The sequence below is a fragment of the Pituophis catenifer genome, unplaced genomic scaffold (assembly GCF_029215685.1).
Source record: "Pituophis catenifer annectens isolate HBS135680 unplaced genomic scaffold, rPitCat1.0.hap2 SCAF_2, whole genome shotgun sequence".
Taxonomy (NCBI): Eukaryota; Metazoa; Chordata; class Lepidosauria; order Squamata; family Colubridae; genus Pituophis; species Pituophis catenifer.
Genome location: NW_027256882.1, coordinates 20,720,066 through 20,736,590, shown reverse-complemented (window position 1 = coordinate 20,736,590; position 16,525 = coordinate 20,720,066). Strand labels below are relative to the sequence as shown.

Here is a 16,525-nt window from a genome sequence, read left to right as displayed (position 1 = left end):
AACAGTTCAACATTGAGGTAATTTCATTTCATTTCATTTATTGGATTTGCATACCACCCTACTCCCGAAGGACTCAGGGCGGTGAACAGCCACAGAATAAAACACATAAATACAAAATTTAAAAACAAAATAAAACCAAATTAAACAATTTGGCCGAGACAAATTAAAAACACCCAATAATTTTAAAAACAAATTAAAATTTACATTTTAAAGGGGAAAGATTTAGGCCAGGCTGGCTTGATGGAATGAAAAAGTCTTGAGAGCGCGACGGAAGGTGCGCAGATCCGGGATCCTCTGTATCTCCAGGGGGAGCTCATTCCAGATAGTAGGTGCCCCCACAGAGAAGGCTTTCCCCCTGGGGGCCACCAGTTGACATTGTTTGGCCGACGGCACCCGGAGGAGCCCCTCTCTATGAGAGTGTACCGGCCGGTGGGAGGCTATTGGTGGTAGCAGGCGGTCCCGTAAATAACCAGGTCCTAAGCCATGGAGCACTCTAAAGGTGATAACCAAAACCTTGAAGCGCACCCGGAAGACCACCGGGAGCCAGTGCAGCTCGCGCAGGAGAGGTGTTACATGGGAACGCCATGTCGCTCCCATAACCACCCGCATGGCCACACTCTGTACCATTTGGAGCCTCCGAGGGCTGCTCAAGGGGAGCCCCATGTAGAAAGCGTTGCAATAGTTGAGGCTGGAGGTGACGAGGGCATGAGTGACTGTGCATAAGGAGTCCCGATCTAGAAAGTGATGCAACTGACGAATCAAGCGGACCTGATGAAAAATCCTCCCAGTCACGGCCGTCAAATGCTCTTCTAAAGACAGCCGTGAATCCAGGAGGATGCCCAAGTTGTGAGCCCTCTCCATGGGGGCCAGCGATTCGCCCCCAATAGTCAGTGATGGCGCCAACTGACTATATCGGGACGTCGGAAACCACAGCCACTCGGTCTTGGATGGGTTGAACCTGAGCCTGTTTCTCCCCATCCAGATCTGCACGGCCTCCAGGCACCGGGACATCACTTCAAGGGCATCGTTGGGGTGGTCCCAACGATTGACTTCTGGTGTCCTTCATTGTGGTTGTCCCATCCTCAAAGATTGCTGAGGACGGTCACTCAGATGGTCACACTATGGAGTTTGGTTACATTCTGTGTTGATGACACAACTCTAATCCTGCCTGTCTTCTGATGCAAAGGAGGCAAACGGTACAGTATCTTTCAAGGTCTTTTTATGATTTTCTTTTCTATAAGATCTCCATTTTTCAATCATAAATTGGAACTGATTTTAAAATTCTTTGTGCCTGAAATGAAATTTTGTTTCCCATTAGTTTTTATCCAATATTGAATAAGAACCAAGTAAGAGGCAGGTGTTGTGGCTCCGTTGCCTGAGCCTGGGCTATCGACAGATGCAGACTCTGAGAGTGAGGGAGAGGAGTTGGCAAGGCCTCCCTCTCCAGGACCCTCCTCTCTGGCAATGCCTCCGGAGGACACCGAAGGCCAAACGATAGGCTCAGAGCCAAGCACGTCCCCGCAGCCACAGGTGGACAGCAACGAGGAAGATAAGTGCTGGCTGGACCCTTGACAGAGGCGCAGGGAGAAGTGTGCACAGCAGTGGAGAAGGCGTGCCAGAGATTAGCTGAGTCACTGGACCACACCCCACAGGGTATAAATGTGGGTGTGGTGGCTGGTTCAGTTTGTGATGAGCAAAAACTGGAAATACTCCATGATCTCTGCGTTACTGGACTTTGCCTACTTTATCGGACTGCATTTGGATGAATCCTTGTATTGTTGGCACTCTGCCTGTTTTATCGGAATGCTTGCAGTCTAATCTTTGTTTTGTGTGAGTAAAGTCTGAATTGGCAGCTAGCCACTGGGTTGCTGCCAGCTTTATCTTCAAAGAGTTTTGTCGTGTGGCTTATTAACTCCGGGCCGTCTCTGGGTGTGTGTGTGTGTGGTATGGGGACAGAACAGCAGGAAAGTGACAGCCTGTGAACCATATCATTCGGTAGAACGTAGAATAATGGGGTTTGAATGGACTTTGGAGGTCTTCTGGTCCTTACCCATAGCAAGAGATCCTATACCCATGATTGTGAACCTACGACACGCGTGCCACAGGTGGCACGCAGCACCCACTCTGTGGGCATGCGAGCCAACTCCCCAGTTCAGGTCTGCTGTGCATGTGTGCGTGCCTCTCGCCAGCCAGCTGGTCATAGGATCTCTGCTGCACATGTGCAGGGGCAGGATGTGTGCAGGGGTCTGCGTGCGTATGTGCGAGGGATGGGCCTCGTGCGGGGGGCTGCATGTGCATGCGTGGGGCGGAGTGCATGCACGAGGGCTGTGAGCATTGCATTTTGGGGGTTCGGGTGCGTGCATGCGCATTCACACATGCACGTGCTTTGAGCACTCGATCCGGAAAAGATTAGCCATCACTGTCCTATACCATTCCAGACTTTCTTGATGGGATGGATAGATGTAATCAGAGAAAGAACAACAGAACTGGAACTGAATGATAGATTTGGAAGAGATGCCAGAGGTCCTCCAGTCTAACACCCTCCTAAGCAGGAGACCCTATACCAAAGATGGCGAACCTTTTTGTTGTCGCGGGCCGAAAATGCGCCTGTGCGCCCGCACCCATAATGCAATGCACACGTTACATCCCCCTGTGTGCCCTGCCCCTCCGCACATATATATGTGACCCCCCATGCTCCCCCAAATCTTGTGCATGTATGTACAACCCCCCGCACCCTGTTTTGGGCCTAGTAGGCCTCCCTGCAGCCTCCTGGGACCAAAAATGGGCCGTGGGGGCACCCCACCCCCCACCCCATCCCCCACTCCCCTCCTGCCCCTGGGCATGCTCATGTGTCCCTGTGCATGCACACACAAACCCCCATTCCCCCACACATGAGCACATGTCCCCTTATTGCGCCCCACCCTTCACGCATGTGCAGCAGAGACCCGAAAATCAGCTGGCTGATGGGAGGCAGGCATGCATGTGTGGTGGAGCTGAACTGGAGCAATGGCTTGCTTGCCCACAGAGAGGGCTCTGCGTGCCACCTGTGGCACATGGGTCATAGGTTCACCATCACAACTTATACCATTTCAGACAAATGGCTGTCCAATCTATTCTTAAAAACCTCCAGTGAAAACCCTCTATGAAGCACCCACAACTTTGGGAGGCACGCCGTTCCACTGGTTAATTGTTCTCACTGTCAAGAAGTTTCTCCTTAATGAATCATCTGCAAAAATCAAGCAAGTTCTGAGAGCACAAAGGAGCCCTAGTTTCTTCTTATTTCTAGGTAGCTTCTCTCCTTGATTAGTTTCCATCCATTACTTCTTGTCCTGCCTTCAGCTGCTTTAGAGAATAAGTTGAATTTGTTTTTTCTTGCCTAAATGTAGAACATTACTTTTCTCACCATTGAATTTCATTTTATTAGATAGGGCCCAGTTTTCAAGTTTGTCGAGACCCTTCTGCATCTTGAACCAATCTTCTGGAGTGTTGGTTGTTTCTGCCAGCTTGATGTCATCAGCATATTTGATGAATTCCACCCCACATGCCCTCATCTAAATAATTGATGAATATGTTGTGCTGGTCGTAAGACAGAGCCTTGGGGTACCCACTGCATACTTCCTTTCATGTAAATGCACGTCTGTTAAGGACCTTTTGAGTATGGTTGGTCAGCCAGTTATGAATCCATCTGGTGGTGATGCTGTCGAACCCACATATTTCTTTCTTATCAAGTAGTAGATTGTGGTCTACTTTATCAAATGCCTTACTGAAGTCCAAGTAAATTATATCAACAGCATTTCTCTGGTCCACTATTTTTGTCACTTTGTCAAATAATGCAATAAGATTTGTTTGGCATGATCTGTTTTTGACAAATCCACTTCAAGTTATGACTTTGTTTTCCTTTAGGTGGTTGCAGATTCATTGCTTATCTTTTCCAGAATCTTCCCAGGTATTGATATCAGGCTGATAGGTCTATAGTTTTCTGGATCCATTTCCCCCCCCCCTTTTTTTTTTTGAAGATGAGAACTACATCAACCTCTTTCCAGTCATTTGATAGTTCCCCAGTACTCCAGGATCTTTGAAAGATATTTCAGTGGTTCTGAGATCACATCAGTTCTTTCAAAGGTTTATTTAGTTGGAAAATTTATATTGTTGCCTACTTGCTCACAGGAGACTCAAAGAAATAAAAACAATATAAAAGAAATAAAAATAATAATAATAAAAATTAATTCAACTATCAACATAATAATTTTAAATTGGGGTATTTTAAATTTTTGGGGTTTTAAATCGGCCAAATCTATTTAATTATTTTAATTTTTAATCATTGTTGTGTCTTGTGTTTTTAAATTGACTGTACACCACCCTGAGTCCTTCGGGAGAAGAGCAGTATAGAAATAAAATTATTATTATTATTATTATTATTATTATTATTATTATTATTATTATTATTATTATTATTATTATTATTATTATTATTTAAATAATATCCCCCTACCATCCCAGTGGTAATACATGCTCGTACCAGCCATTTAACGAGCCCCATCCCCCTATTGATTAGAAAAAAGATATAAATAAGCTTTAATAGAGATAGATAAAATATGTTATAACTAGAATATTAGATGAGTGGGAAATTTTTGTAATGGACTTGGCGAGAATGAAGATAGAAGAGACAATAGAAAAGAAGTTTTTGGAGTTAACTGTCAGGTTTCAATATCATCTTCAAATAAAATAAATTGTATTTCCAAACAGATAGTCTTTGAAGAAATCTTTCATTTTATTAAGCATGACAATCTGGCCCCGATTGTGGTGTAGTCAGCTCTGGCTTACTGACCCCAAACCCTCCCTTTCCGTTCCCCAAATCTCTGCGTCTCATTGGCTTTCTTCCAAATCACTCTCCTCATATCTACTACCTAAGCTCCCAGGAATGGCCCCCCCTCCCTCTCATCTCCTAGGGGATATTATCTTCAAGGAAAATAAGTAGGTGAAGTGTCAAGCGTCCTCTTGCCAGCTGGCCCCTTCTTATGTCAGCACTAGAGTAAATGCAGGTTGAAGTGCTGACATCAACACCAAGATGTCACATGGAAGAAATGAATGATGTACTAAATGTGTATTGAATACATGGTTACATAAATAAATAAATAAATAAATAAATAAATAAATAAATAAATAAATAAATACAGGATGAAACCCAGCTCTACTTCCACCCCCTACTTTGGAGAAGAATGCATAGGGACAAAGAGACTATGTTCAAACAGACTTAGATTAATGTTTTTATCCCACCTTGGATTCTTTCTTCCCTGGTTGCATGGCAATTTTAATTATGAATTCATTTCTTTTACTGTTTGACCTTTATTGTGGATTTTAATTGGACTGGTTTTACACTCTTCATATTTTCATTTCCTTTATCTTAATTATCAAACAGATAGTCTAGTGGCTAAGTTGCTGGCCTAGAAACTAGCAGACTGTGAGTTTTAAAGCTGCCTTAGGCATGAAAACTGGCTGGATGAGTTTGAGCTGCCAATTCTTTCAGCCCAAAATGAGAAAGAGGAAAGATGTAAAAATATGTTCACCACCCTGCATTACTTATAAACTAATAAAGAGCATAAAAATCTAATAAATAAACAAAAAAATTGTCATTATTATTGATTTTAAATAACCTTATTGTCTAACAGAAAGGAAGCACACAAATCCAATAACTGCAATAAATAATAAAATGTTATCAGTCTAAGAAACAGTTTCACTATCAGTTCCCTACTTTTATCATTAAACGTTCCTTAGTGTTTAGATCTGGTCTCAGGATGATAATGTAGCACTTGGGAAAGAAGATGCAGCATAGCAGTCCAGCCCCAGAGGCCAAAATGGAGAAAACTTGCACAGCCACCATGTATTTCCCTTTGGTGCTCAGGTAGGTCGGCACAAAGGAGACCCAGACGCTGCAGAAGACCAGCATGCTGAAGGTGATCAGCTTGGCTTCATTGAATGCCCCAGGTAGGTTCCTGGCTAGAAAAGCTACTGTGAAGCAAATGGCAGCAAGGAAACCCATGTAGCCGAGGATGGCATAAAACATGGTGACAGAGCCTTCATTGCATTGAAGGATGATCTCTCCAGGCTGGGAGTGCAGGTCAGAGTCAGGGAAAGGGGGAGCAACTGCTAGCCACAGGGCACAGATGAACATTTGAACACCAGAACAAGAAAGGATGATGGAGTTAGCCAAGCTCTTCCCCAACCATCTTCTCATCCTATTCCCTGGTTTTGAGGCTAGAAAGGCCAGCACAACTGTGATTGTCTTGGCTAACACAGAAGACACGGCTACTGAAAAGACAATGCTAAACACCGTTTGTCGGAGAAGGCAGGTGGTTCTCCTGGATTGTCCAATGAAAAGAAAGGAAGACAAGAAGCAGAGCAGGAGGGAGACCAGGAGGATGTAGGAGAGGTCCCGATTGTTGGCTTTGACAATGGGAGTTTCTCGATATTTAAGAAACACGATTAAAACAAAGCCTGTGGTTAGGAACAATAGTAGAGCAAAGGAGACCAGGATGATGCCCAGATGCTCTTTATAAGAAAGGAAGGTTATTCTTTTGGGGATACATTGGACTTGATTCTGAGTTGGATATTGATCATTTGGGCACTTTGTGCATTTTTCAGTATCTGGAAAAAAACCAGAAAGTAATATTTCTTTTACAATCTCTCCTCTCACATTTTTTTTTCAAAAAAAGTCTTCTTTGGATGATATTTGATACTGAGAAGCAGGAGAGTCATAGTAAATGGTAAATATATATGAACACTTGTCTGGCTATCTCCTAAAACCTAAATGCCTGATAGAATCCATGATGGTGGTTATGCTGAATGTGGGACTGATGAACTAAGCTATCAGAAATATTTGTGTTTTATCTATTAATCCATAACAAGGACTGTTAGAGCACTGGAGAGGAAATAAGTAGGTTTTATCCACAATCATGGTAAATTTAGCTTATATCTTTACTTTTGCACTGACATCTTCTCAATAGAATTAATGATGAGTCATTTGTTTGCTTGTTTTTTTTTTTTTTTTTTGGAACCCAACCACTCTCTCTCTCCACAGTCCTCCAACTAAGATCATTCGGCTTATGTGGCTCTATTTGTCAACCCTGAACCTGACCTGACCGAAGCCATTTTGAAGCTTCAGTGTTGCCTCACTGAAGCTGAGGGATAGGTAGGGGTGGAATTGAGATAGTTGGGGTAAAATAGCAAAATATTGTCTCCTGGAAACCAAGGACCTTCTTACAGGTGGCCAGAGAGAGGGAAGTTACCAGGCAACTGGACGGCACCTTGATTGGACCATGTAACTGATTGTTTGGGAAAGGGGGAAAACTTTTACTTTTAATTAGGTGAAAACCACAGGAACCTCCAGAGTTGGTTTTCACCAGAACTGTGCCAATATGATCTATCCAATAAAACTATTCTTTGAGGAATCTACCTGTCTCGGAGTTTTGCTTGCTATGGATCAGTGGTGGGTTGCCCCCGGTTCGCACCGGTTCTATAGAACCAGTAGTAAAACTGGCGGGAGGCTCCACCCACCGACCCCGACATCATCAAAATGCTTCTGTGCATGCATAGAAGAGCACACACATGAGCAAAGCAAGCCCCGCTGCGAACAGGTAGTAAAGGTAAGTAGAACCCACCCCTGCTATGGATGTATTACTTGGAACCCTGACATTATTATCTTAATAAAGATTAAGACTGATTAATTGACATATTAATCTTTTAGACTATAAATTAAGGTTGATTTGGGTGATCAAAAGCCATTAGCTTGAAGACATTTATTTATTTTATTTATTTAGTTTGTCAAACATTTACGAGAACAGATATAAGTATAAACATGGATATGAACACAGGAAATAAGTACAAATAAATGGGGACAGTAAGACAGGGAAAGCAGGCATGCTGGTGCGCTTATGCACACCCCCTTACAGATCTCTTAGGAATGCTGTGAGGCCCACAGTAGACAGTCTAAGGTTAAAGCTATGGGGGTTTGAGGAAGTAATGATGGAGTCAGGTACAGCATTCCAGATATTGACCACTATTGCTGAAGTTGTATTTTCTGCAATTGAGTTTGATTTCAAATATTCCTAAGAAAACTTCAAGACTTCAGATATTCCTAAGGAAACATATAAAGACGCTTGCAAAGTGACAAGAGAGATTTTTGTGGTAGAAGTAACCTTTCCCAATCCACCATGTCCTCCTAACATGTGCTCTTTTAACATGCACATTGATCAAAATGCTTTGGATGAATCCAATACCTTTTGTTCTGGTATCACCCACCTTCTTGCAGTGAGATGGTCCCCTCTGGACAAGGAACACAGTCAAAGCAACAAACTGACTTTCCTTCCTGAACCCGTTTGAAAAATCCAGGAGGACAGTTGTCCGTACATCTGGACTGAGGAAGAGACTAACCAGAAAACAAAACAAAACAAAAAAAAATGTGTTAGGACTAATCTATGGAAAATGGATGTAAACCTGAACATTAGCCAAATAATCTATGGGCTTCGCTTACATAAATAAGTAATCACTAATTCTAGTTCAAACAATTGCAGGATATGCAACTACTAGTAGATTCTTCATTTAGTTATTGCCCTTTGCTCCTGGTGTATAACATTGCAATAAAGAACTTTTCTACTGAATATTTTTTTGAAACTTTCTTTAACAGTAACAGAGTTGGAAAGGACCTTGGAGGTCATCTAGTCCAACTCCCTGCTCACGCAGAAGACCTGTACTAGGGATTCGAACTGCCAAACTGCCGACCTTCCTGATCAACAAGCTCAGTGTCCCAAGCCATCTAAGACAACTGACAGGGATCTAGTCCCTACATTCAGTGAAGGTCATCCACATTGGTGACTACTTTTAATCCATATGAAATGTTATTTATTTATTTATATTTCATATTTCTTAACTGCCCATCTCTCTTGGCTTCTAAGACTTTAAGAAACAAAGGGAGGAAGCCCATATTTAACCCGCCTTGTTGAGCAACTTTAGTCGTGAAACGGCATCTTGGTTGATAACAAATCTTTGTCTTTCCAAAGTGCCCAGTTGCTGTTTGACGGGATCCTCCAAGGGGAGAACCACCCAGCTGATAATACTTAGATCTGCTGCTACATCTCTGTTTTGGTCCAAGTAGAGTTTCCGTTGGGAAAGATTGCAAAACTCATCATTCTTCAGAAATGGGTGGAACTAGAATGGAAACATAGTGCAATTTTAAAGCAGAACCTTGGTTTTTTTTTTTTTTTTTTATCCCACATGGTCTTTTCATATTTGAATCTTTCTTCTAGTGTGCTTTAATTTGCAGATATCCTTAGATGGAAGTTACCACCTTAGATGGGTGTTACCACTATCTTTAAAAACAAAGGTTCAGTAAAATTTGTCAACAAGACATAGGAGCCTTGGTGGTGCAGCGGACTAAAGTGCTGTTAAGTAGCAGTTAGTTGCCAGCTGCCTGCAATTACTGCAAGTTCAAATCTCACCAGGCTCAAGGTTGACTCAGCCTTCCATCCTTCCGAGGTAGGTAAAATGAGGACCCGGACTGTGGGGACAATAAGCTGACTTTGTATAAAAAAGAACACCGCTTAGGGGGAGCCGAAAGCCCTACTAAGCAGGTATATACAAAAGTATGACGGCTATTGCTTAACGCATTGTAAGCCGCCCTGAGTTTCCGGAGAAGGGCGGTGTTGTGTAGTGGGGGAAGTTAAGGACTGAGGCGACATGCGAGACCGTGATTATAACTCTTTATTAAACAACACGTCTTAACATCCAAACGTAGGAACAAGCAACTACAGCCTGACAGCTCTTTTATATGTGGCTGTCAGGAGCCTTAACCAATCAGGGAGCACGGAACTCCCATGCTCCAGCCAGCTGCTAACTAACCAATTAGGAACAGGCATTTCAGTTGCTAGGGAAACACGCTGACATAACAGGTGGCATATAAATCGAACCAATAAATAAATTAGTTATAGGGAATAGTCTACAGCCATGATGGTGAACCTATGGCACGTGTGCCACAGGTGGCACACAGAGCCCTTTCTGTGGGCACGCGAGTCGTTGCCCCAGCTCAGCTCCACCATGCAGGCGTGCGTACCTCCCCCTGGCCAGCTGGTTTTCAGTCTTTGCCGTGCATGCCCTGGGGCAGGATACATGTGGGAGACATGAGTGCATGGGCGGGGGGCGAGGGTGATGCATGCATGAGCAGGAGAGGCTCGCACATGTGGGGCGGGGGGCATGTATGAGATCACACATGCATGCATGGGAGCAAGGGAAGTACAGGGGTCACACACACATATGTGGGGTGGGGTGCACATGGAGGGTGCACACACTCATGCACAGGGGGAGCGCACAGGAGGTTATGCACACATTGCATTATTAGCATTATTATTATATGACAAAAACGTTAGCCATCACTGGTCTAGAGCAATTAACAAAAAACTGAATCAAAAAAAGAAAGAAATTATTCATAACATCATTATAAGCAACAGTTTGATTACCAGAAAGCATGGATTTCAAAGTCAAGAAGGAGGTTGTCTAATATTTTCCCACAGAGACCAGACAGAGTACACCATTTCTTGAGCTGATTCTACTTTATTGTCAGTCTACATTATCATAATCTAAAAGTCTGAAAGCTCTAATCCCACATTAACCCTTCTGATGGTTTGAAAAGTTAGCGAGGATCCTTTCTGAGTTTCTTTCTCAGTTTCTCCTTCATTGATTGTCTTAATACAAAGGCCAGGCAACCATTTGGGATTCCTGCAAAGAAGTCTAGATGATCTAACAGTCTCCTTCAAATTTATGAAGCTAAGTTTCTGCAATGTAGTAACATAGAGGATTCTCATATCTTAAAATATGTGCATGTTACTACAGTTACTACATGTTACTACATTGTATGAATCTTTTATGTTACTCTATGTTACTACATTGCAGAATCTTTTTAAAATTAACAGTATGTAACATCAAAATGTCAAGTTGCCTGCTCTTTGGAACACTATGGCCTCAAATGATTAGATTGGTCAAACCTATTAAACTTTTGTAGCACAAGAAGGTTGAAAAGGTTTTCCTCCTCCTTTGGATTCCTTCTGTAAAGGAACTCAGCTTGAAGGTTCCTTGTTGGGACCCCATACCTGCCATGGCTCAAGCCTTGGACTCACCAACCTCTCTTTGCTCTCCTTCCTTCTCCTCCTGGATCTGGAGGAATATGCAACATTCAAGGTATGGGCCAGAGTCTTAATGAGACTGTAAACATGGGGATCATTTTTGATCCGGATTCTGTCCTTTTTCTCTTGGATCTCCAGTGGTGCTTTCTGGGTGCATCTTTTCCGGCCTTTGGCAGAAAAGACATGTTTTGAAAAAAAACAGTGAAAAGACCTGTCTTCAAAATGGGGTTCCACAAAGAGATTGTATTCAAACACATCATCTTTTGGTCTTTTTTTCTCCTGAAAAGCAAAGGTCCAGATACTATGGATGTATTTGAGAAACAGGTGGTTTTTCAATAGATATACTCCCAAGCCTGTCATAATCCAGACTTTCCCTTCAATGACTTCTGGCAAATGCATCAGTGCTAAATGGAAAGGAAGAATTCTGTCCCAAATGGAAACATATTCTATGAAGTGAACAAAGACATTGACTTGTCTCCATGCGGAGACGACATCAATAAGCGATGCTATATGTGCTCTCATTGGGAATCGTTGGGATATAACAACACAAATTCCATTCCTGACAAGCAAAGGAGTGAAAGTCCTCATGAAATTCTCTCCATTCTCTGTGTCTGAAGCAAAGAGACCAATCAAGGTCCATCTGAAATGCAGGAGCACTTGGATAATTCCTAGGTAGTGGAATCCTTCTTTGGGGAGCATCCGATGGAAAAAAGGAAATTGACTTTTATCACTCAGAACCCCTGAATCAGTTACAAAACTGATCTGAAAAAGCAGTGAAGAATGCTGTATTACATTAGCTTATTGTTCATTAGTCATTAGGCCATATGGAGATACAATATAAAACAGAATATTAACAAGATCATATATAAAAATGAAATAAAAAGCCATTAAGTAAAAATAAGAAGAAGAAGAAAGAAGAAAAATTAAGTTTCTGTATCACATCTGCAATTTACCACAATAGCCCAATGGTATGATTTCAAGTGAACTGAAATGAAGGACTGCATTATACAGTACATATTTTTTTTTCAATTTTTACTGCACAGAAAATAATTTATTTTAATATAAGGGTCCCAATAGGTTGTTTGTCTAATGTGCACTACAGATCCAAGAATACTGATATCCTTTTTTCTATATACAATCAGTGGTGGGATCCTTCCGGTTTAACAACCGGTTTGGTGGTGAAAAATCACCTTCCGCATTAGTGCTAGGGAATCAAAGCTGAGGTGTGGCAATCCGTTCTGCCATGTTAATCAGCTGTGAAGATAAAGATAAGTAAAGCACAAGGGCGGGCCCAGCTGATTGTCTGAGCGAACTGGTTCGCTCCCAGCTGATCGTTGGAGCTACCGGTTCACCTAAACCGGTCTGAACCGGTAGAATCCCACCCCTGTATACAATTGACATTCAAATAATATATATGTTACATCTTCTGCCTCTGGAGCTTTATACATATGTTTGTTCATTATAAGGGACTTCATTAATTCTTCCATATTTAATCATTGTGTTCTGCTGTTCAAATCTTGCTTAAGAAAATGCCACTTATAATACTTATAGGCATTTCTGCATTTAAGTATGTGGGCAATTTGGAAGGTGTATTTGTACCAGATTATTCATTTCAATGTGCCAGTTCTACTGAGGATGGTTATATGTTTCTCTCCAGGATATCCCAGATTTTTTATGCAACAATCTTTCTAGCAATAGCACTTAGACTTATATACTGCCTCATAGTGCTTTACAGCCCTCTATCAGGCCTGGAAGCCATCTTTCGCATTGGATCTTCAGGCCTGCCACATTTACTATTGTGGGAAACTGGGAGGGGGATTATATGGAGCCAGGGTGATATATAGGCATAATAACATTCCTTTCTCAGAGAATCAAGGACATCTTGCCCTGTATCTGGAGGGTTGGAACTGGGAGGCATCTCCAGTTGTGATGGTGCTTGATTGGACCATGTGATGGACATGTGGGTGCTGGGCACAGGGATTTGGATTTTCCTTTGGGTGGGAAAAACCTGGAAGCTTTCAGATTTGGTTTTTCCCAGATGTGCCAATATGACAACTCTAATAAAATGGAACTTTGAGGAACTTCAGGCCTCAGACTCTTCTTTCGTTGGGCGTGTTACAGAGTCATCATATTTCCCCCAATGATTTGGGTCCTCATTTTACTGACCTCGGAAGGATGGAAGGCTGAGTGAACCTTGAGCAGGTGAGAATCGAACTGCCAAACTGCTAGCAGCCGGCAGCCAGCAGAAGTAGCCTGCAGTACAACATTTTAACCACTGTGCCACTGCTCTTATACTAGGCTCTTCTGAGCTTATTCCATAGTTCTAGAAGAAACAGGGAGACCATGGCTCCTAAAATAATTTGTCAGTTGTCGAATCCAAAAAGTCTTTAACTGAATTTTTGTCTTTTCTAACAGACCCAATTTTGGAAAACTCTTAGTTTGGCTCATTTTAATTTCACACCAATTATTTTAGCTAACTTTTGCTAATTCTAGACAAAGAACAATTTTATAAATTCCCAATTCAGCTGTGAGAGCAGCAGCCAACATGTTTTTTATCCACCCGCAAGGTACTTCTCTGATGATCTGATTGTGTTTGTTCTTATAGTGATAGATTTTAAGTACCAAACTTCAGCTTCATGTAAATGCATGGAGGGTAACTTTGGCATTATGTACTAGAATAAATTTGGCAAGGAAGCTGGTTAGCTACATAGCATACAATCACTACGCTTTGCTGTAAGTGAGCCTCTTTTATGAAAAGGGAGCCATGATCCAGTCTCAGAGAAAACAATTTCTAGGTAATAAAAGGTGGTAAGTTACTCTAAAGGTCACCATTGAATAGCCATCTATGGCTATGATAACATTTTCCAAAGATCATTACTTTTTCATTTGATTTATTAATAATCAGAGAAATATTATGTCAGTAGGAGCCAAGCCCTCTTAACAGCCTACAGAATTTGCAAGCATGATAATTGTATTGGTGCAAATATAATATATATGTATCATCTTAGGCATGTGTACTACTACAGGATCTTTTATTAGACCTGGTAATTAATGGTTGCTAATGTCTAGACTAAATAACAAATGTTGCAAGTATGCATCCTTATCTTACCCTTGGCAAGGACCATGTTGTGGCTCCAAACCCTATTTTCAAACAAGAGCTTGATTCAGTAGTGGGTTTCAAATCCCGGCGCTACCGGTTTGCTATCAGGAGCACGCAGGTGCGCTTGCTTGCTTCGCTAGTATGAGCGCAGTAGTTCTGCACATGTGCAGAAGATTCTGTACATTCGCAGAGCAATTCTGATGATCTCTGGGTGAGTGAGCCGCTACCGGTTTGCCTGAACCGGGGCAAACCGGTAGCAACCCACCACTGGCTTGATTGTAGAAAAGGCTTCGATCAGGGTCAATTGTCTGGGTTCCATTTTAAGGGCAAATCCATTTCCTCCATAATATTTCTCTGTTTACTGTGTCAAATGCTTCACCAAGGTTTGCAAGTGACATATTTTCTACTTAGATGATTTAAGGCAAAAACAATTCTAAATTATGGACCAACCCTATTTTAAGCCTGCTTATTCTTCAGCAAGGAATACACTTTTCATCTACCCACTCTCAACTCTATTTAAGAGGAACCTAGCATACATTATAGTGACAATATCTATTAGACTAATGGACCTTTAATTGCTAGGATCCTTTTTATTTCTTTTTTCTTTTTAAATACACTAGCTACTACTGACATTTTTCACACAACTACTTATGGCAGGCATTATTTATAACCGTGAAGATACCTATCAATAGAGGAGCCATCTAGTTTGGATGTTGTTTGAATAGTTTAGCTGATAGAAAGGGGGACTTGATTGTGCTTCAAGGCTTTCATGATAAATTTGATCATGAATATGTTAAAAAATAGTTGGCGTGTTGGCTAATATGCTATTTTTTATAATAAAGTGATTAATTAATGTTAGTGGTGCTAATGAATCCGTAAGACAATTATAACTAAGGATACTATTTCACAAATCTGAGATTTGGTCATCTTTGAAAGTATTATTAGTTTGGGTCTGTGTACAAAATATGAGTTTCCCATCATTGCTGCACCTTCCTCTTATACAGAAGCCTTTGATTGGACATAGAGCCTCTCCTCACCTTCAGACGTCTGGTGTAGAAATGCCCAAATTAATGGAGATGGTGACATGAGAGGATATGCCTACCTGATCCTTGCCACCTCACCAGTGTGAATCCCAATCTGTTCTGCCCCAGCTACGGACCCCAAAGAATGCAGCACACACAAAGCCTGTACAAACCTTAGTTTACTAAATTAAATCAGTCTTTTTCAAACAAAGACTGTTAATTAACTTTCTTAACAGCCTACAAGAATCCAAAGAATAAATAATCATAATCTTACTATGGTTGGCAGAAAGCCCAGAAGCAATTTGCAGAGAACTAAGATCGAGACATGAAGGAGAGTGAACGAAGTTGTTCCCTGCAAATTGCCTCAGTCGTCATCCTTCCTTAAAAAGGCTAAGGGAGTGGCCAATTAGGCCCAAGGCTTACTCTTGAGGAGACCTCCTCCTGAGGAGCCACTCTTGCCTTTTGGCAGTTCTGCATGCCCGTGCATCGAGAAGAGGCTCCTCCTCTTCGTCCTCTTCACTTAAGGGAGCTTCTGGAGGTTCTGAAGGCCCTGGCTGAATCCCCACCTCTGGCATCACATCTTCTCCAGCCTCCTCATTGTCCAACTCGAGTGCCAGCTGCACAGGCTGCTGGTGCAGCACCGCACCAGCCTCTTTGCTGTCAGAATCAGCTACTAACTGTATAGGCCGCTGACACAATCCCTAGTCATGACACTTAAAATAGCCTTAGTGAAAAGCAGCTCTTGAATTCAATGGAGAATATAGAGTTGGAGCTATTGCTCATGTACTAGTATCCCATTAATTTTAGCAAATAGAGAAACACAGAAACAAACCTGCAGGACTTTGTAGGGGCCTCCTAATGTTGACATTTGAATGGAGATGTCCCTGGCAGCTGCATCAAGAAGAGCCAAAAGGTTGACCATCCTTCCACAGCTGTAGTTTGGAACATTGCCTTCTCCAGTGGAGAGCATGTCCAGCAAGGCATCTGAAGTGCCAAGTATGCTCAAATAATTGTCATAGATGTTGTAGCCAAGTGTGAGGTTGTACGGGAGCTGGGGATTCTTGTTTATCACTTGAATGGCAAAAATGAAGCGCAGTATTCTTGACTGATCAAAAAGTAAACTAGTGTAAAAATGTTTATGTTATTGCCATTATTATCAACATGAACAATAAAATACCTTTTCTAATTTAATTCTCTTTGCCTTTACAAACTTACTTTGTATTAAATGAATA

At 41.9% G+C, this 16,525-nt stretch overlaps 1 protein-coding gene across 1 annotated transcript; it reads right to left on the bottom strand.

The window, feature by feature from the left end:
* Positions 1–5,740: 5,740 nt before the first annotated feature.
* LOC139309984 (vomeronasal type-2 receptor 26-like) lies at positions 5,741–16,161 on the bottom strand. Its single transcript, XM_070934166.1, has 5 exons — positions 16,126–16,161; positions 11,139–11,933; positions 8,992–9,204; positions 8,299–8,425; positions 5,741–6,645 (listed from the first exon to the last, which is right to left on the bottom strand). Exons 1-5 carry the CDS (start codon positions 16,159–16,161, stop codon positions 5,741–5,743), a joined length of 2,076 nt encoding a protein of 691 aa, XP_070790267.1.
* Positions 16,162–16,525: the final 364 nt, after the last annotated feature.

Bases quoted from the DNA above. Each gene is read 5' to 3' on its own strand.
- LOC139309984 (XM_070934166.1), bottom strand. From the start codon at position 16,161: ATGTCAACATTAGGAGGCCCCTACAAAGTCCTGCAG. The intron at 11,934-16,125 runs GTTTGTTTCTGT...CTGCTTTTTCAG, and splicing joins GCCCCTACAAAGTCCTGCAG to ATCAGTTTTGTAACTGATTC. The intron at 6,646-8,298 runs GTGGGTGATACC...GTTTTTTTCCAG, and splicing joins GACCATCTCACTGCAAGAAG to ATACTGAAAAATGCACAAAG.